General features: G+C 37.2%; 1 protein-coding gene across 1 annotated transcript in view; it reads left to right on the top strand.

Annotated features, from left to right (window-relative positions):
* The first annotated feature begins 275 nt into the window (after positions 1–275).
* LOC136853714 (probable tubulin polyglutamylase TTLL2) overlaps positions 276–22073 on the top strand; it is a 92939-nt gene continuing 71141 nt past the window's right edge. The window contains exon 1 of the mRNA XM_067129687.1: positions 276–504. Within this exon, the coding sequence (XP_066985788.1) occupies positions 367–504 (138 nt within the window). The 5' untranslated portion in view covers positions 276–366. The remainder of the gene's footprint in view (positions 505–22073) is intronic.

Consider the following 22073-nt stretch of genomic DNA (forward strand, 5'->3'; position numbering starts at 1 on the left):
ATTCACCGCCGAATCACGTCATGTCAAAGGGAGAACCAAAAACAAGCTGTAATCAGCGACTCGTGCCGTCCAAAACTAACACGGACAACTAATAAGAGACGAAAACGCTTTCCCTCTCTCGGAGAAAATGAGTCAAAGAATGGAGAGAAGACATACGCAGGACGAAACGGAAAACAGATGCTTATAAAGGTCGAGATAAATGCCACAAAGGAATAATAAATGTAATTAAGGGTACGTCAGAAAAACCTCAGCGAAGCCAAACTCTCTGTGTGTGCCCGGGCGGTCTGGGCATGGGCCGTAATGGGCCAGAAATTGTTGACCGAACATGAAGTGCAGTGACGTTGGCGGTCCAGATGAGGTCAATGGATGGGGAGGAGGAGGAGGGGAGGTGGAGGTGGGGGAGGAGGAGGAGGTAACGCCAGAGGAGTGGAAGATGGACGGAATGATGGTCCAATCTACTACAGGGTCAACGATGATAACACTGGACCGGAGCTCTTCATGGAGGTAAGGCTTAACTTATCCTAATTCACTGTCTTGGTTCTTAGATAATTTGTGCCTTGGTGTTTTTATGTTCATAATTTAATCTTTATCCCTTAGTCATTTTTCTCTTGGAATCTGCATTATACAGAGCCTGTGTTTTCTCTCAGGCTACGTTTAAAAACTGTTTCTTTGCGTTATACTGAGCCTGTGCTTTTTTGTCTCAGGCTACGTTTAAATACTGTTTCTTTGCATTACATAGAGCCTGTGTTTCCTCTTAGGCTTCGTTTAAATACTGTTTCTTTGCATTATATAGAGCCTGTGTTTCATCTCAGGCTACATTTAAATACTGTTTCTTTGCATTATACAGAGCCTGTGTTTCATCTCAGGCTACATTTAAATACTGTTTCTTTGCATTATATAGAAACTGTGTTTTCTACCAGACTACGTTTTAATACTGTTGCTTTGCATTACGTATACAGCCTGTTTCCTCTCAGGCTGCGTTTAAATACTGTTTCTATGCATTATATAGCGTCTTTGTTTTTTGTCTCAGGCTACGTTTAAATACCCTTTCTTGGGATTATATAGAGCCTTTGTTTTTTGTCTGAGGCTACATATAACTACCGTTTCTTTTCCAGAGTTCACCTTAATTGTATTCATAAATCTCCGTCGGCTCAAAAGAGCCTCGCATTCTGCATGCTAAGGTCACGCTTATATAAGGTCGTATTTTCCTCTGCCCGGATTTAATGCTTTTTTTATTATACCTTATTCCTTAGTGGAACAAAAGTGCCAATAAATTTTGGTGGGAGCACTTTTGTTAAGTGTGGTTTATCAGGACTGATACGTGTTCTCTGAGTGTTACATTTTAAGTTTTTGCCCACGTATTCATTTTCTTATGTGTCCTAATTTATTTTAGGTATAATTCAATGCAATGAATGGCATTAAGAAATATACTGTAGGATAACGAAAATGAACCGGGTGCTTTGTGAAAATTTTTGTGGTAAAATTATGAATATACAGACATTCTTAGTTTCAGCATTAAAAGTCATCAAAAAAAAAAGGCAATTGTGTACAAACACCCCCCATTAACTCCAATAATCACACATTTTCTAGATTTTCCTCACCTTCCTCCTAACACTTCGAGAGTGTACTGTACTATCTTATATTCTCCTATCCTCCCCACATGACCAAACCACTTAAAAATGCCCCGATCCTTTTCAGTAATGTTAACCTTACCACTTGCCTGTGACGCCACAATTATCACTTTCAATCCTTCCTTTCATTCGCATCCAACATCCACATTTCCCTTTCATGAACTGTGCGAAGATATGATGAAGAAAGAGCTTACAACTTAGCGACTGAGTTGTAAAGCTAGTCTGTAATGAATATTAAGAGTAATGAAATAAATCTGCATGTTGCAAGATGATGCATTCCAAGAAAGATATTTCGTGATTTATTTAAAGGTATGTCCTATTGAACACTGCACAATGAAGTGTGTGAATATAAAATATATATATGTATGTGTGTGCATGTCTGTGTGTATATATATATATATATATATATATATATATATATATATATATATATATATATATATATGTGTGTGTGTGTGTGTGTGTGTGTGTGTGTGTGTGTGTGTGAGTGTGTGCATACAGTCGACGCAATATTTACATTTCTTCAGCATGTTGCACATTCACATATCCTCAATATTTACATAAAGAATTAAAACGACGAATCCTTCCTTAATGAAAGAAACAATAAAAAAAAAAAGAAGAAAGATAAAAGAAAACGTTGACATAACAGCAAGACCAAAACAAAACGGGGAAAGGGGGAAAATTGACGCCTGATTAGTCGGTTATATTGATGTAAAGCTTATTCACGAATTCATTTCACTCGAGCATCGCATCGCTGTGCACACACAAAACAGCTGACAGGGTTTTTTTTTATGCGCTGTGTTTTTTTTTTTTTTTTTTTTTCCTTCCTATGGCGTGACAAGAGTTAATTTCGAACGCCTTCGACAACAAAGTTGGCATCACAATCATGTGTTAAGGTGTGGTGGGAGGTCGCTCGCATGCTGCTGCTGCTGCTTCTGCTGCTGCTGTGGTGGGGGAATGATCTAAAGGGGACAGAGAGAGAGAGAGAGAGAGAGAGAGAGAGAGAGAGAGAGAGAGAGAGAGAGAGAGGGGGAGGAAAAGGGGGGAGAGATGGGGAGGAGAAGGGTAGGGAGGGGGAGAGAGAGAGAGAGAGAGGGGGGAGGAAAAGGGGAGGGGAAAATGTGGGAAGGGAGAGAGATGGGGAGGAGGGGAGAGAGAGAGAGAGAGAGAGAGAGAGAGAGAGAGAGAGAGAGAGAGAGAGAGAGATATGGGGAGGAAAAGGGGAGGGGGAAAATGGGAAGAGGAGAGAGATGGGGAGGGGAGGGGAGGCGAGAGAGAGAGAGAGAGAGAGAGAGAGAGATATGGGGGGAGAGGACGGGGAGGGGAAGTGGGGAGAGAGAGAGAGAGAGAGAGAGAGAGAGAGAGAGAGAGAGAGAGAGAGAGAGAGAGAGAGGGGAGGAAGGGGAGGGGAAGAGGAAATTTGGGAATGTTTTGTCAGCGTCCAGCCGTTTATAATTGATAGTAATTTCCTGATTCTTTTTTTTTTTGTCTGATGCCCTTGTCATGGAATAATTTTCTCATAGGTGAGTTTTTACAACGCCTGTTTTTTTTTTTTTTTTTCCTCGTAGCATTACTCTTCTGGCCAGCGAAGTTGGTAAGAAAACTTTGCAAATCTGATCGGACCGAAACGTCACTTTCGACGTCTGTGATTTATTGCAATTGCAAATGTTCTTTCTCACCCTCGCGTTTCTCTCGTTCTTTGTCCGGTCATCGACCTTGAATAACTGCGACAATTTCGAAGACGACACCCAAATTTCAGACACGTTATAATCAGGATAAGTGAAAAGAAGCTGCCAAGCAGCGCCAGCTATGTTTCGCAACAATTCTGCCCTAAAATAGAAAACTGCAGTATCTGCAAAATTCTCGAAATTGAGATATGCCACCTATTGGGCTCTTGAAACACTAATACACAAGTTACTTCAGGTTCAGAATGATTCTTCAATGCTTTATTTAGGGGGTCCCATCTGCAGTATTTGCAAAATTTTCGAAATTGAGATATGCCACCTATTGGGCTCGTGAAACACTAATACACAAGTTACTGCAGTTTCGGAATGATTCTTCAATGCTTTCCACAAAGTATTTATGGGGCCCCATTTGCATATCTGTAAAATCAATAGTTAGGCAAGGGAGTATCTACCATTTTTCTCTGTTTTGTATTTTTGCAGATACTGCAGTCTTCCATTTTAGTGCACAATTGTAGACAGGAATGAGGACAACAAGAGTCCTATGTTAACGAGATAGGTAAACTTCATGTGCTACTTAGTGTATACCAGTAACCATGTACAAGAAATTCCAAGCACTCATGGAAGCAGGTCCAGCCCTCTACACAGATGTAATAGGTTTCATCTACTGAAATAATATAACAATAATAATAGCAGGACGACAAACCGAGCAAAAAAAAGTATCAGTATCCAAATAAATTCTGAGTCATTCGCCACCAAAGTTACATAAGACGCCATCAGTCCCCTTAAAATAAAGTGTTTACGAATAGTCTCGCCAAGCGGAATAAATGCTACTGATAAATTTCGGAGCTTCATGTTTACTGTTTGATGGCATGAAGAGGAATGAGCATGAAGCTTGCAGCTTCATCCTCTGTAAAAAGACTGAATGTAAACAGGTTTCTGACTTAGGTCATTTTCTTAAAAGCGAAACGACTTACAGATTAACAACTAAATCTAAATAGAAAGGTTTTACTACTTCCCTTTTTGACTGTTCACTGAATTAACAGAGTATCCCCTGCTGTATTTAATTTACTAGATGCTAATAATTTCTTTGTTAAGTCTTAAACTCTGGTAAAATATCCACAGAAATTATTGGCGAATTTCATTTTTATTTATATATATATATATATATATATATATATATATATATATATATATATATATATATGTAAATTTATATTTATATATATAAATATATACATATATAAATTAAATATATATATATATATATATATATATATACATAATTGTAAAATAGATCATCATCATCAGATTCAAATCTTGGGCTAACACATGTATTGAAGAACTCTCGAATTAGCAGGATAAAACCCAGGTAAGTTATAATTATATTTAGATTGAAAACAGATAACGAAAACATGAAATACAAAACTACAAAAATGTACATATGTATACCTTGCATTTTGAATATATTTAGATTTCAACCATATCAGAAAAAGCATGAAAACAAAACTATAAAATGCACATATGTTGATCTTGCATCGCAGATTAACCACCTCCCTAAAGTGTTTGATTATAAATTGCATGTCAGTTAAAAAAAATGGTAGCTGAGTGAAATTAAAGATGATGCCCTTAAACGACCTGGTCACAAGAAGACTGGGAATATAAATAATGTTTAAAAAGAGTCACATTCACAGAAACGCACTGTAAATAAACTGCACATTACTACACGTTACACCAGTGGTTCTCAACCTGGGGGGCGTCAGCAATTTCCAGGGGGGGCCGAGCCCTAGGGAAAAATTAAAAAAAAATTCTCTAATGCTATTCATTATTCTCTTAACAAGAGTCGCTAAGAAGCAGTGTCAAGTATCTCATTAATTAATTCCCAAAAGAATATAAACACCCCTTCTCTTTCTCCCCTTTTTTTAAATTTTCCTTTAAATCTGGGAGGGAATTTTACTCACTGATGCAAGGGGGGCGTTTGAGGAAAGGCCCTATAGGGGGCGATGTAATAAAAAGGTTAAGAACCACTGCGTTACACTATGCATGTGAATTTGATTCAACCTAAACCAGGTAAGTGATTAAAGTTCGTATCTTTCGTTTACATAATTCCTAAAAATCATTTCGTCCAAACAACATATTTAAGATCTAAACTATATATTATGATCCCTTCTTATCTCCACAACAGCTGAATGTTAAAAATAAATTCAACAGTAATCCATTAATTCAGAGAAGTTCTTTAATATGTCTTTAAAATACATCACACATGCAGCTATCGCTTCATTTAAATAATCAATTAAAGAGGATCCGAGTACAATTAGGAAACGTGCTGTAGACATTATTATTTATTTTCTGAAATATATGTAAATTTTTATTACTGTAGACATGAATTATTCTTCTATTTTAGATAAAAACTGGAATTACATCGCTCTGATCACTAGATTTTTTATTTAGGTCCTATTTCCGTTTTTCGATAGCCAAAACATTAGCAATGTCTCTTCCTCTTGCAAATTTAATTCTGCTGTGGAACAAGAGACCAAGCGCTAAATTAAGACGCCACTATACTTGCACCATTTAGAAAATAACTTACTCTCCCCCATCACCTGGCTAGGTAAGGTCATTTCTTAAAATATTATGACATTGAAAAAATCCCATTCGGATATTTTTAGCTATTTAACTGAACGTCATTCTAAATTACTAGGAAATTGAAGTTGGAAGGTTTTTTTACCACGCAGCAAATTTTACAAAGTCATGATACTTCGAGGATTCTGCACGGTAGGAGAAAAGCCTACGGGACTGATGCTCAAATATTGACTTGGGCTACAAAACCGCATATAACTAAAACTGAAAATTTTATTGAAAGACGCTATTTCCACCTAGGTTTTTTCTCCAGATGTTGTTGACGCACACTTCAGCTATCAAATGAGACTTAGTTCAGCTCTTTATCTCTGATAGTTTTAAAGCAGTAGCCGATTTTACGGCGCATATTAAAATAACTTTTTTATTTTTTTTTTTTTTTGCAGATTTTGAGAATCTAGGTAGAAATAGTGTCTTTCAATAAATCTGACAAAACTGAAGATATAAACGAGCAGAAAAACTTACTGATCAGTACATTCAGTAACGTACAGTGAATGGATTAATAGAAAATTAATGGACACTTATACAAAGAGGAAAATGTGTTTTGATAGCTATAAATAACATGTATATAAAAAATTCCGTCTTTTTACCATTTACGATTGTTTGAGCTGACACTTTAATTGCATTTGGTTTTACAATTGCTAAACAATTTTTCTTATCTACTTCTGCTTACTAGAATTGTTACTTAAGAAAAACAAATCCCTTTTTCTTGTTTTGCTGCGAATTTTGTCTATAAAATTACGTTACTGTTCAACTGTGTTGAGATGAAGGATGAAAAATATAAATAAAGGATTTGCTGCAAGTCTTGACGAAAGAAAATATTAGTAAGAAGCAACTCGGATTCCTCACTTTTAATAGGGTGAAAATAACTCAATTATTCAACCACGCCTAAATGTACGATTCCTAATCGTAAATAAAAAAAACACGAAAAAAAAAAACAATTTCATACGGTTTCCACCACGGCCAAGAGAGACAAGGTCTACCCAATTGGGTGGAGTCGCCTCCCACCTGGGGTAACTACGTAGGCGATGACGTATCTTAGAGGTACCTGCTCGTTACGGCAGTTCACCTGCTGACGCTATAAGGAGGTTGACAAAGCTACATGGGGGATTTGGGGGGAAGTGAGCAGACCTTCTCTTTCTCTTGGCCTTGGTTTTCACAGATTCTTCCCGAAAATCAACTACCCTTCGTAAATGATTTCCTAACGTGAGCGTGATTCATTCTGCTGTTATTGTTAAAATGAAAATTGAACAATCATCATTTTTCTGATGCTGCAACTTTGCTGTACTAACTGGTTAAATTAAGCCCTAAACAAACAATTATACAAATGTTCACATACACATGCGCAGCAAACTTACACAAGGAAACATCCCTTACAACACCTATTTTCATTAATCTGTCATTTTTATATAATGTACTATTTTTTGAAAATAAAAAACTATTTTGCATAGATAGATTGTTTTACTAACGAAAATTTTGCTTTGAATTATTTTTGGAGGTAGAGAAATTCCTTATTTTTATTTTTTGCATGAACCTCGTTAAGTTTTTGAATAGCAAACTTAGAAGGTGCATGATAATTTTCTCTTTTAAGTATCCGTCTGCAAAAAACAAAGGTGAGTTTTATATCAATTCTAGTTGGCACATATATCCACTAACACTAATACGCATACACATAATATATATTAACTGTACGTTCATGTATTTATATACTCAGAGGTAGTTCACAAATAAACACACACACACATATATATATTATATATCTATATATAATATATGTGTTCACACGGACATACAGATAGATACAGAGATCCTACAGATAATTTAACAGTGACATTGTCTAATTATTCTGGGTTCCTGACCGCGAGCTTTTCCTAAAGCACGACAGTGCCAGCGCAACAAGCTACGCGCTGGTAGTGCGAGCAGTGCCGGGATAGGCTTGCGACGTCATCCTTTGTGAAAATGAACGATGTAAATATAAAGTTTTCACCAACTCGATCCAATACGTCCACACAGAAACTGATGTTATTTGAAAGAAATTCGTTGATGTGTGTATGTATGTATGTATGTATGTATGTATGTAAGTATGTATGTATGAATGTATGTGATCATCTGACCTCTATTTTTATAATTAAAGTTAATAGCTTCTTGGTAAAATAGACGTCAATGGCTATTGGTTTATATGAAGTCCGTTTTAAGTGGTTATGTGTTGAAGGGGATAAGAGGCTCGGTGTGGACCTCTGGACTCTGGGCAACCAAGGGAATTCAATCTATGTGACACAGTAGAAGTTATATAACTGTTGTACATCTCGTTGTAAAATATTAGAGTACCTTGGTTAGTGGCAATTTGTATTTTATTGTTAGTGACTTAAGGTTTTCTTCCCAAATGGAGAAAAATCTTATTGTTAGTGATGATTCAGGGCTTTCTTCCCACATGGCGAAAAATCATCTCCCTAACTCCCAGAGGACCGGTGTTTACACGCCTAATTCGTATAATGCAACACAACATTGGATGAAGGAATCTGACAAAATATCACTCCGATCTGAATCCGGCCGTCTATCAACGGCATGAGAAAGCATAATCATCCATTATAGACTGCATTATGGAGTCGGCGGTAACCAGACGACCAATGAGATGGCTCCGTATCACGTCACGATGAGGACTCTCCGTTCCCATCCACCTCCATTCCTCATTCCCGTCCCCGTTCCTCATTCCCCATCGCACGAGGCTTCCCCATCGCCCCCATCATGCACAAGTCGCCTGAAAGGGGGTCCGCGGGTTTTTCATGCAATCGAAATTGATGAGGACTCTCCACTCCCATCCACCCTCAGATCTATTCCCATTCCCGTCCCCATTCCTCATTCCCATCCCCGTTCCTCATTCCCCATCACACGAGGCATCCCGCATACAGCTTCCTCATCGCCTGAAAGGAGGTCCGCGGGGTATCGAAATTGATAAGGACCTTCCGTTCCCATCCATCCCCAGACCTATTCCCGCCCCCATTCCTCATTCCCATCCCCGTTCCCCATTCCCCATCACACGAGAAATCCCGAATACGGCTTCCCCATCACCCCTATCAAGCACAGGTCGCCTAATAGGAGGTTTTTCATCCAATCGAAATTGGTGAAACGCCGAATCGGTTACAAATCCGAAGATCGATACAACTCGATTGCAGGAACACGTCGACGAAAGAAGAAGAAGAAGAAGAGAGAGAGAGAGAGAGAGAGAGAGAGAGAGAGAGAGAGAGAGAGAGAGCCACGACAATGCGCACCAGCGCAGCTTAATGGCGGTCACCGCTGGAAACATCAAAACGAAGAGCTTAATCTACCGGCAGCGTTATGCGTCATCTCCCCCATTCACTTTTAACCTAAAAGACTCGGAGAACTGGTAAAAGAACGAATAATTCCCGAAGAATTACGGATTCCAGGGACGGGAGGAATGAGATAAAGGCATTAAATAAAGCGAGAAATCTAAGAATAGCAAGACTTTTGAGAAACGGGAACGACGAGAACATAAACAGTAAAGCGAGAAACTAAGAATAGCAAGATTTGAGAAACGGCCCCAATGAGAACCTTTAATAAATGAAAAAAAAAATACCTCTGAGAAGACGAACAGGCACACAAAAAACACTTTATGATCAACAGAAGATAAACTAAATCAAAAGACTCAGAGATGAACGACAATCTTTATTCAGAAGAACTAGAAGAAGAATTCAGTCCTGTATAGGAAGTCTTCAATGTGTGGAAATAACGCATGGATGCAGAGCCAAAAGAGAGGGCTCGGTCGCCTTTCCTGCATGATTGCATCGGTGCTTGTTTATGCCTTGGCGATGATTTGTACTTTGTAGGACCAAAGAAGAAGAATTGTGGTAGATAAAGAGAGAAACCGGAACTTCAGTGAACTATTGGAAAGAAGTGTTTCACCACCTGGATGGAAGGGGACAGGGAGCCTAGATTTAGGAACAGACTATAAACACGCTACTCTCTCTCTCTCTCTCTCTCTCTCTCTCTCTCTCTCTCTCTCTCTCTCTCTCTCTCTCTCTCTCTTTCTATTCAAGGCCAGGGGATTCTATATTTAACTGATTCCATGCGATACATTTCAAAAGATCTTGTAGGAAATCAAACAAAAAATTGGGAAAAAATAACACCATAAATGCATAAATCGATATAAATGATTTACTGTCAAAAGATGAAATTTTAACAAAAATAAAAAGGAACTGAATCTAAATGGGAGATCAAAATAAAAAGTTCTAAGAAACAAAAAAAAAAAATGTCGACCAGACCTTTTTAGAAATTTAACAACCCCCTTTCTCTCTCTCTCTCTCTCTCTCTCTCTCTCTCTCTCTCTCTCTCTCTCTCTCTCTCTCTCTCCCTCCTCTTTCCACGAAGAGGGAAGAGAATTGAAGAAGGGCAAAGCCAAATTTGACAGACAAGAAACACCTTCAGCTCATCTGCTTGCAAAGGTGATGAAATTTGTCATTCAGGAATCTGCTTCCTGACAGGGTTTTGGTAAGACGAAGGAACTAGGCATCAAAGTTCCAAAGAAGGATCCCCAAGAAGGATGCTATTTTAATAAAGAGCATCATTAGACTTCATTGAAAACGAGCCTGAACATATATGAATGCATAATGGCACGGCAGATGGAGTTAATTCTTATCTGTATCTTTCTGTTTTCATGTTTATTTTGTTAGTTCTTCCAAATTAACACCTTATTCTTTGGAAGCTTGAATTCGATGTCAATGGCCCCTGTGGGCTTGTTTCATATGAATAGGGTTCATCTTCTGAGTAATAATAATAATAATAATAATAATAATAATAATAATAATAATAATAATAATAATAATAATAAAGATAGTAGTTATTTCTTTAGCTATAAAGAACCAGAATGCAGAGAACCATTGCAAGTACAAAACTTTAATCTTAATTCTGTGTTACAATGACGATAAGTTCAGGTTCTATAAAGGCAGACAGAAAGAGAAAAATTTATTTGTAGACAAAAATACGCTCCGGATGGCTACATTTAAATCATGAAATTAAATGATTAAATCATAATTATGGATATGTCTCTATTCAGCTTTCTTACCCCCGTGGTTGAATATGAACCCAAGAGTGACAAAGAACTAGAATGAATGAGAAAGCTTATTGGTTAACCCCGGCCATAAACATCTGGTGAATAATAGAATCATGAATGAATGAGAGTCACGTTGATTTTGCAGCCCCAGTGACGAATCGCGCGAACATTCATTTCAAGGGTACAGCATTTTCTTGGAAATTACGCACGGGAAATCTTAGGTAGAACCAGGAAAGGGGTGAAGAAAAAGAGAAGTAAAAATGCAAACATTCACCAGCAGACATTTAATTGGGTGTAGTTAACAGTTTCTTCCACGGTACGTATATATACTTACTAATCTGTTTACGCAGATAAACACCTGTTTTGTGTAAGAAATCTATATTATTTCTATAAAGAAACACGGCTAGTGTTTTGATACTTAGTGACACCAAAGTGAAGGCCAGGTTATGCAAGACCGTTGAGAACAAAAGAGTGATTGTCTGACTGGATGAGGGGGTATACAGGTAGAGGAGTTGGGGGGAGGAGTGATAACCTTTATTAAGTTAAGTATACCTTAGTTTAACCAGACCACTGAGCTGATTAACAGCTCTCTCAGGACTGGCCCGAAGGATTGGATTTATTTTACGTGGCTAAGAACCAACTGGTTACCTAGCAACGGGACCTACAGCTTACTGTGGAATCCAAACCACATTATAACGAGAATTTAATTTCTATCACCAGAAATAAATTTCTCTAATTCTTCATTAGCCGGTCGGTGAATCGAACGCGGGCCTAGCAGAGTGCTAGCCGAGAACGACACCAGCCCGTCCAATGAAGAACGTAACCTTTAGTAATAAGGGAAGCACAAGGGAAGGTTAGAAGCGTGTAAAGTAATAGTAATTGGAAGACATAGGGGATGGCTGAAAGAGTATAGTGTAATGCGTTAATCCTCTGATAAAATTTAATGCGGCTGAAAATAAAAGTTGCAGAAATAAAACAAAGATACTATGAATGGGAAGGAGGCAATGAAGAAGGTGTAGCGCGGAAAGTGGCCTGTGAAAGGTGCGAGGCTTATGTGGGCATTCAGTACTGTGCATCGAATAAGCATCAGAACCCTACACTGCCTTGAGTTCTCTCTAACTTTTTATTCCTCTCAAGAATTTTACCAGAATATAATCGCTTCGCTCAAAACAGAATATTCTGTGCAAATTCATTATACGATAACTTCAGCATATTCCTGTGCTGATAACATTTTGTAAGAGGATGTAATAACTGAAGAGAAATGTTGATAGTTTTTCAATTTCACAAACACTAAAGAATCAAATTTATGCCCCTGTTATAAGATGAATAAATGTTAATTTTGTGTGTGTGAGTCACAGAGAGAGAGAGAGAGAGAGAGAGAGAGAGAGAGAGAGAGAGAGAGAGAGAGAGAGTCACAGAGAGAGAGAGAGAGAGAGAGAGAGAGAGAGAGAGAGAGAGAGAGAGAGAGAGAGAGAGTCTAAAGATACCGTCGACAAAAGCATGACCAGCCGTGATAAAGACCATACCTGCATAAACAACAACAAAACCGTCAATGAACACGACACTACCTGTGGCCAGCGAGAGTAATTTCACATCGCATGTGTCCACTTAACAAGCTTTATGGAGCTTAGATCTACTTAAGGCTCTTGCTTAACCCGACTGTAAAGTGGTCCTCGGAGCATTAAATGGTTTAATTATTCCCGGCCCCCTACTTCCAGGAGAGTATTAGCGGCATATAAACGCAGCATCTGACGGCGGCGATAATGACGGGTGAACGGCGTAAGTAGCGTCTTTAATTACAAATCTCCTCTTCAGAGGGCCCAAGACGCTTTTGCGCCTCTTTAGGACGGAATGGAATGGAATGTAAAACTTAGGCCAGAAGCCGAGCACTAGGACCAATGAGGTCATTCAGCGCTGGAAGGGAAATTGAGAGCAAAAAGGTTTAGAAGGCGTAACAGGAGGAATATCTCGCAGTTGCATTATGAATGAAAGGGGTTGCAGCTATGGGCCGAAGGGACGCCGCAAAGAACCTTAAGTAAGGCCTACAGTGCACTGCGAAAGCTTCACTGACGGAACTACCTCCCCCTGCGGAACCCCTCTCTTTAAAATTCTGCCCTGTAAAGGATGCCGAGTGGATGACCCTTACGTAAACAGATTAACTGCTCAATTGAGTGGTATGACAACTCTAGTGGCTTGAGTATTATCATCATAAGCTCAGAGAGAGAGGCAAAAGCTAGAATTCTCGTCAGATTTCACGTGTCAAGGGATTTCTCTTCTGGTTGAGTTTTTAATTCCGGTTCACGCAATTGGCTGACACTGGATTCGAGATCTCTCAATTATGCAGTTCTGAGAAGGACACGCCTGTCATGTCTCTTTTTTTTAAATTTATCTTTTACTTTAAACTTCAATTTGCGTTACGAATATTTATATAGTGAATGGACTTCTTTAACGTTTAGAGAATAGATATGATCATATTTCAAATTGGGCTTAGCAACACACCCAAGACACCAATATTAGCAAGTTGTACCCAAAACGCGTCAGATGCATTCAATAAAGAATTATTATGAGGCCAAGAGAGTTCACATATTAAATACACACACACACACACACACACACACACACATATATATATATATATATATATATATATATATATATATATATATAATATATGTATAATACATACACACACATATATATACATACATACATATATATGTACATATATATTAAAAATGCATAATTATAATTATATATATATACAAATATATATTGTGTGAATACTTGCAGCAAAGATTACTCGTAATCACGAGCACTGAATATTACAACAAACACCTCAAAATTTCATGTAATAATTAAAAAAATATTCACGATATATAGAAACTCCTAATACACTACACGATCCATAAAAACGTAAATGCATCTTTCCCTGTTTCTCTCTCGAAGAGGTGATGTCGTGTGAGACTGGTATTAATGGAAAAAAAGGCTATGATATTGAGCTATTGGCCTCGACCATCTCACTCCACGAAATAATTAGATCCCGAAAGAGTTTGGAGCCGGCGGGAATCTTCTTTTTAATCCGCTGACATCGTGTTAACATTTCCGAATGGGATTAAGTCATCGGCTCGATTCTTAAGCTCTTTCCAGACTGCCCGAATCAAGGTTCTCTGGACTTTCGCTCGAGTCTCAATTCGGACATTCGAATCTTCCTAAAATAAATGATTTCGTTTTTCTCCTTTGGAATTTTATGATCAAATCCTTTTTAAAAGATGCCTATAAATATTCAATTTTCCAGTTTGGACGTTTATGATCAAATAAGGTTTAGAAGGTAGATAGGCACTCTTATAATTAATTATATTAATTTTAAGCATACCTATTCACCTTTTCAATTCATTTGATCACAAAAGACAAAAGTAGAAATTTACAGTAATTATTTCCTTTTAACATTATTGTCTTCATTCCTGTGGCTATTTAGCATTAAATAATACAAAACGGTACAGTGACTCACTGAAAATTTACCTTTCCTGCGTAAATAATTTATATTCTCTAAATAACTGTCCAAGTTTTATTTTCAGCATGGAAAAGAACGAACTGCATTACTACAAGTTTTCTTTGGAGTATTAAGATTCATTTGACGGGGAAATTGTTACTTGTTTTCCACAGGAAAGATTAATTTGTGAAATGCATGATGGCAAAGGTTCGGTACTTGAAACCGTTCTAAAAGTTTAAGAAAATAGAGAAATGTACACGTATTGTACACCTTTTGTTCCCGTATATATATAAAAAGTACATCTCCAATCATGACGGAGAATTCTACTTGAAACGGTTCTAAAATTTTATGGATAAAATATATATATATATATAAAGCACATCTCCAATCATGACGGGGAATTCTGAATTCCACAAAAACAATACGACGTAGACACAGGAAAACCCCCTTTGTATAAAATCGAAATAAAGTAAATATACAAGCACATATAATTCTATATACAATTTTACTGTACCTATCCTATTGTCAAAAAAAAAAAAAAAAAAAAACGGAAATTCAATTACAATAACGAAACTGGTCGTTTACCAGGTGTCGTACTGTGCAACATTCACTGACGTCCAAAAGATAGATTTAGCCTTATCATTTTACAGCTAATCATACAGACATGTGGCATACCTGTGCGTGTGCGTACCCGCGAGATAGCGCTTCCCTCCCTCATGCAATACCTGAGGCTTTCTACAAAAGGGTCGGTAATGAACAGGTGGAGTTGCACAGACAGGGAATATTAGCACACGACTTTGGCTTGGGGGGGAAAATTCCACAGTCCATTTATAGTACATCCGTATTATTATCAAGGGTTTATTGTACACGCGAGTGGTCGGTTGTATACAAGTGCTCACACATATTCATGTATATATGTATAAAGCCTGTGTTATTCATGCATGTATGTAGTGGAAAAATAGAGCAATCACATTACGAATTTATCTTGTTCCGAGAAAAAATTAAGCGGGACGTGTCATTCTTCAAAAAATTTGAGTAGGAATTGGCGCTTATAAAAAATTTAAGTGGGAATTGATATTCTTCCCAAAAATTTAAGTAGGAATTGACCCTTACAAAAAATTTAATTTTGAATTGACATTCTTCCAAAAAATTTGAGTGGGAATTGACACTTTCAAAAAATTTTAGTGAGAATTGACACTCAAAAAATGTAAATAGGAATTGACACTTGCAAAATATGTAAACAGGAATTGACACTTGCAAAAAAATGAAGTGGGTACTGACATTCTTCCAAGAAATTTAAGTGGGAATTGACATTCTTTCAAATTTGCTTCCCCTGCATAAAATGTTTTATAATTCTAAAAGAATACCTCCTATTCTGTCACGTTGTATCTTAAGTAATGTTTTCTTTGAATGTCTTGAAGCTTATCAATATTGGTCTTTTCATTAATTGCTAAAAGACAGCAAACTAAATCAGATATTTTTACATGGAGTACAGAGTCGTTGCAGTTAATATTCTAATAGCAATAAATACGAATTGTTCAAAAGAAATTGTTCAAAATAAATCAATGACTATTTATATCACCGTATTCATATACAATAATATATCATATATATATTGATAATAAGTCCACCGTCGTAGTCCGTATATACGGACTGGTTAGTGTGTCACTGTAGTCTGATTCCTACATAATCATCAACTAAAATTCCTTCGAAAATATATGAATACTTGTCAGAAATCAAGCTATTTCGGTCATTCATCAAATTCATCATATTCAGCATGATTATTCGCCTATATATATATATATATATATATATATATATATATATATATATATATATATATATATATATATACATAATCGTCAGAAATCCTCTTTTCAAGGCAAATTCTCCAGCGAATATGCGTGCTGGGACTCCGCGATATGCGTGCTGAATTTCGGTGTGAATGCTGTCGCAGAATATCTAATGGCAAATCTTTGCACGAGGGATTAAAATGTCATGATAAGTCTGGCCTAATTTTAAATGACGTCTGGTTCTGTCCCGTAATGAAATAAAAAACGGACGAGAGATACAAAAGTGGGACTTTGGTACCAATGAATTATCATTCTAAAGACGAAAGTCTGATACGCGAGGAAAGCTTTCAAAACTGCACGTATAACTTTTGTGATTTAAAATAGATAGAAATATGAGAAGTGGGACATTATATATACACGGTAAATTGTCTAACAGCTGCAAAGTCAAAATGAACACAATCTGTAGTAGGCTTGTAATTCTTACAACATATAAATCAATATGCTGAATATCCTGAATATGATGAAAATTTGATGAACGACCGAAGGCGCCTGATTTCTGACAAAAATATTGTTTATGGGTAACAAAAATTGCATGAATAAATCATCCAAATAGAGTACTACAATAAATCAGAAAATAAGAGATGTCATAACTGCGATATTTATAGTGAATCACAATTACAGATTGGAAAACAAGTCTTTTACTCCCATTGAGAAAGAAGCTGGGAGGGTAAGGATGGTCGTCTATCAATTAATTTTTTCTCGTGAATTTTCTTTTTGGAATCAGAAATCAGTAACACAAGAATGAATATGTGATATATATAAATTAATTGAATTGAATATAGAATTTAGGCCAAAGACCAAGCACTGGGACCTCTGAGATCATTCAGGGCTGAAACGGAAACTGACAGTTAAAAGATTTGAAAGGTGTAACCGGATGAAAACATCGCAGTTACACTGTGAATCAACTGTTAGGAGAGGGTGGAAAGTAAGATGGAAGAAAGAGAATATGAAAGAAGGCACAGTAAAAGGAACGAAAGGGGTTGCAGCTAGGAGCCGAAGGCATGCTACAAAGAACCTTAAGTAATGCCTACAGTGCACCGCACGGGGATATTTAAATTAATGATCCCTATGGTAATGATAAGTTTTGGCCACTAAAAGCGAAACTTCTAAGTTTCAGGAGGTAGAACACCGCGCTTGCGCAACACAGAGCGTCCCAAATCTTCACAGAAATTAAAAAAAAAAAAAAAAAAAAAAAAAAAAATTCTGGGAACTCGGATACCACTGCGTTAAGGGAGATATCACGTCACCAAAAAAACCGCATCTTGGGTTAAGTCGGACTGTCAGGGACAAAAGTCGAATAGGGGGAAAAAATGACCAATTAACGTTACAGGAATGTCAGAGGAAGATTGTCATCGCATCAGATGAAGGCCATCTCGGGTCAAGGTCACACACAAATGGCTCCGGAGTCACGTGTCATTGTCGGATATTAAATATAATGCGGCGAAGGAGAAAAGTAGTTAACGGGTGAGCTGCTTTGACCTGTAGAGGAGTCGTGATTTCTGGAATGTTTGAATCGAAAAGGAAAATAAGTGGGGGATGCATCAGGAATTCCTTCTGGTCCTCAGGGAACCTGCTGATCAGGGATTTCGAGTTTCTTCTTAGCACTCTTGAAAATGGAAAGCAAATGGTTGAACACTGTTCACTATACAGAAATCACACTTATGCATTTGGAAAAAGAAGGGTGAATGAAGAAAAAAATACAAGTCCCAATTGAATACTGAACTGAATACAGAATTCAGGCCAAAGGTCAAGCACTGGGACCTATGAGGTCATTCAGCGTTGAAACGGAAATTGACAGTAAAAGGTATGAAAGGTGTAACAGGAGGAAAACCTCGCAGTAGCACTATGAATCAATTATTAGGAGAAGACGGAAAGGAAGATGGAAGAAAGAGAATATGAAAGGAGGTACATTAAAAGGAACGAAAGGGGTTGCAGCTAGGCTGCAAAGAACCTTAAGTAACGCCTACAGTGCACCGCATGAGGTGCGCTGACGACGCTACCCCTTCTACGGGGTACAAGTCCCAATGGAACCTCAAGTTACTCAAGTGTCACAGCAATGCCTTATTCAAGGTAACTCAGCTAATCGAGGATTTGGAATCCCTTCTCAACATTCTGAAAAGTGGAGCCCAAATTAAAAGGAAGGCGAATTAGGAAAGATTTGCTGATCAGCTGACCTCGGTTAACCCCTCCTCGGCTCCATCCCATAAACCAAAGGGGTCAGGCGAACCTTGAGGAGCCGTGAGGAAACCCAGAGTCCGCTACCTCACTGCATCTGCAGGGATATACATCACTTCCGTCCTCCGGACATGAGAAAATCTTTTGATCTTCCTCCTTATGCGGTAAATAATGTTTTTTCGATCTTTCATTACGTCGAATTAGAGACGCGTTGAGGAGCCCTGGGAATGCGGACTCAAACACTGTTATTTCGCGGAATGAAAGCTTCGTAAATGTTTTATATAATATATTTACTTGGTGTTTATAGTTTGGATTCCTGGAGAAACTTATGAGATTCCGAGTCTTTCCGTTACGTGGTAACTTGAGTGATGGGTGTACTGCCAGCTGCCACCTGCAGTTTATAATGAAAAGGTTTTTGAGTCGTTCAGGCTGTGCAATCATTCTCCTCACGCATGTACTTAGTCCAGTATTGAAACTGTTCGAGAATGGAATGGAATGGAATATAGAGTTTAGGCCAAAGGCCAAGCACTGGGACCTATGAAGTCATTCAGCGCTGGAGAGGAAATTGGCAGTAAAAGGTCTGAAAGGTGTAACAGGAGGAAAACCTCAAAGCAGTTGCACTATGAATCAATTGTTAGGAGAGGGTGGGAAGTGATGGAAGAAAGAGAATACGAAAGGAGGTACAGTGAAAGGAAAGAAAGGGGTTGCAGCTAGGGGCCGAAGGCACGCTGCAAAGAATCTTTAGTGATGCCTACAGTGCACCCCGTGAGGTGCAATGAAGGCACTAACCCCCTACGGGACTGTTCGGGAATCTTCGCTTAGAAAGGGAGATGCATATTTGAACACGATTCAGTAATATATGAGGGATCATGATGTGTGAAAAAAAAATTATGACAGCTTGGGTTTAAGCAACAGCTTATGAGCAGCATTAATAAGACATATATATATATATATATATATATATATATATATATATATATATATATATATATATATATATATATATATACCATGACGTAAGTGCATCAGTACGATCCAGGAAAAGACAGTATTCGCGCGGATAAACACTCCCAAAAACGAGAGAAATAGAAATACAAAAATTTCTTCATTGTTGCATCGTCAGCACTCTCATCTTCTTCATTCAATCGTCCTGTCAGAGGCTCTCTCTTTTACTTCTGTTGAAATTCTTTGCCTTATTGCAAGTTCCCCAAATCTTGGCGTTACCCTTCGTCTGTTAAACACTGGTCTCTTTGTCTTTGTAAAAAAATAAAAAGTGCACAAAAATGATTACAAAAATTATTGATTTTTAAGGCAAAAATTAGTATGCATTTATATATTAACAATAGCTAATGTAATAAATATGTATAATATAATATATATATATATATATATATATATATATATATAAACAATAATCCCCATTTGATATCAAATGTATTGATAACACCTAAATATATCACCTTGGTCTGCATCTAGAAAATTTGTGATTTATATTAATGATAAAACTATAATATATTATAAATACAATATATTGATTGATTAATATATATTATATATAAATATATAAAGAGAGAGAGAGAGAGAGACTCTCCCTTGTGCATCCATGACTGTTCAGTATCTATGGATAAAGTTATGGAAGAAATCAGAGAAAGGTTAATATATATATATATATATATATATATATATATATATATATATATATATATATATATATATGTGTGTGTGTGTGTGTGTGTGTGTGTGTGTGTGTGTGTGTGTGTGTGTGTGTTTTTTTGACTTCGTGACGCGTTCTCTTAAATTCCGTCCATACTTCTCACACCGATTAAGCAATTCCTCGTTGCCACGGATATGAAAGTCAAGTTCGCCTCCTCTGATGTAGAGTCGGCTCGCATGCGGCCCCAACTTGTGAATGAACTCCGGCGAAACATGAGAACGGAGAAAAGCGTGCGTGATATAAATAAGCGTCATTACCTCTCGCATATCTGAATTCTCTCTCTCTCTCTCTCTCTTTTTATTTTTTTTTAACTCGAATGTTCCCGTCAGAGTTTTATAATCTTTCTTTGTTTCGTTATTTCGTTTGTCTCTCTTCGTTGGCTTCTTTCTTTTCTTGTGGTTATATTTTTTCTTCTTGATTCTGTTTTTTAATATTTCTTTTTTTGTGTTTTGTTATTTCGTTTTTCCCCTTCTTTTCTTGTGCTTGTATTTTCCGGTTATTCCTGTTTTCCTAGTCCACATAGCTTTACTTATCTCCTCTCTACTTACTTCGTTTATCATTTATTTTCTCTTGTTTCCATTTTCTAATATTTTTTCTTTCTTCGTGGTTTGTTATTTCCTTTGTTCTTCTCCGTTCTCTCCTTTCTTTTCTTGTATTTATATTTTCCCCTCTATTCCTATTTTCCTAGTCCACGCTCCTTTCCCTCTCTTCATACTTCGTTTATCACTCATTTCCATTATTCCTTGCTTCCATTTTCTCTTCCTTCTTTTCTTTCCTATTTCCACGTTCGCCGGCCGAGAAAGCGAGGTACCTTCCCCCCCACAACCCCCACCCACACACAAGCAATTTTAGTCTTTTAATCTAATAATAAATTCTGGATTAGAATGAACTGGTTGTCAGGTATTCTCTCTCTCTCTCTCTCTCTCTCTCTCTCTCTCTCTCTCTCTCTCTCTCTCTCTCTCTCTTGCATTTTTCCTCCTTGTTTTGTCTTGCTCTTTTATTTTGTTCATGTTTAAAAGGTTTTAATTTTGTATTCAGCCTTTCATCTATATCATTTTGCTCTGCATCGTCTTTTTCCAGTTCATCATGAATCACTGAACTGAAATTACCTAATTTCTATATGTCAATATTCAAATAATAATTCCATATATTTTTATTTCTTTATTTTTTCTCACTTTCCAATTTTACCATTCCATTTCTTATTAAAACTAGATCATCAAAATTAGCACATGGTCTAATTTCTATATGACTATATTCAAATAATGCCATGTTTATTTCTTTATTTTTTTTCTCACTTTCCAATTTTACCATCCCATTTCCTATTAAAACCACAACGTCAAAATTAGCACATGGATTCTGCAAAAAGTCCTTTGGCTGATTTGCGTATCTCACGAAGAGATCACTGTCATTTATTTCCCGGAATCCTCCAGGAGTAAGAGGGTCGGCCGACGCCTACCTGGGGAGAGAGGCTCGTCCGTCATATAGGAGCATTGTCCTCGACCAAGGGATCCACAACCCTTCACTTGGCATTTATTAGCCTTGGAATACTATGCTTCATTATCCCAGGCTTTTGGCAGTTTATGGGGAACGACGAATGTGTTCGCCCTCCATTCAAAGTTGAAGGATTAAAGGGGCATTGACCCTTGGCAGTGATGTTCCTGTAGAACTTCTCAGTTGCTTTATGTATATATATATATATATATATATATATATATATATATATATATATATATATATATATATATATATATATATATATGTATATATATATATATATATATATATATATATATATATATATATATATATAATAAAAATATATAATA

This window comes from Macrobrachium rosenbergii, chromosome 27 (genome assembly GCF_040412425.1).
Source record: "Macrobrachium rosenbergii isolate ZJJX-2024 chromosome 27, ASM4041242v1, whole genome shotgun sequence".
Classification (NCBI taxonomy): Eukaryota; Metazoa; Arthropoda; class Malacostraca; order Decapoda; family Palaemonidae; genus Macrobrachium; species Macrobrachium rosenbergii.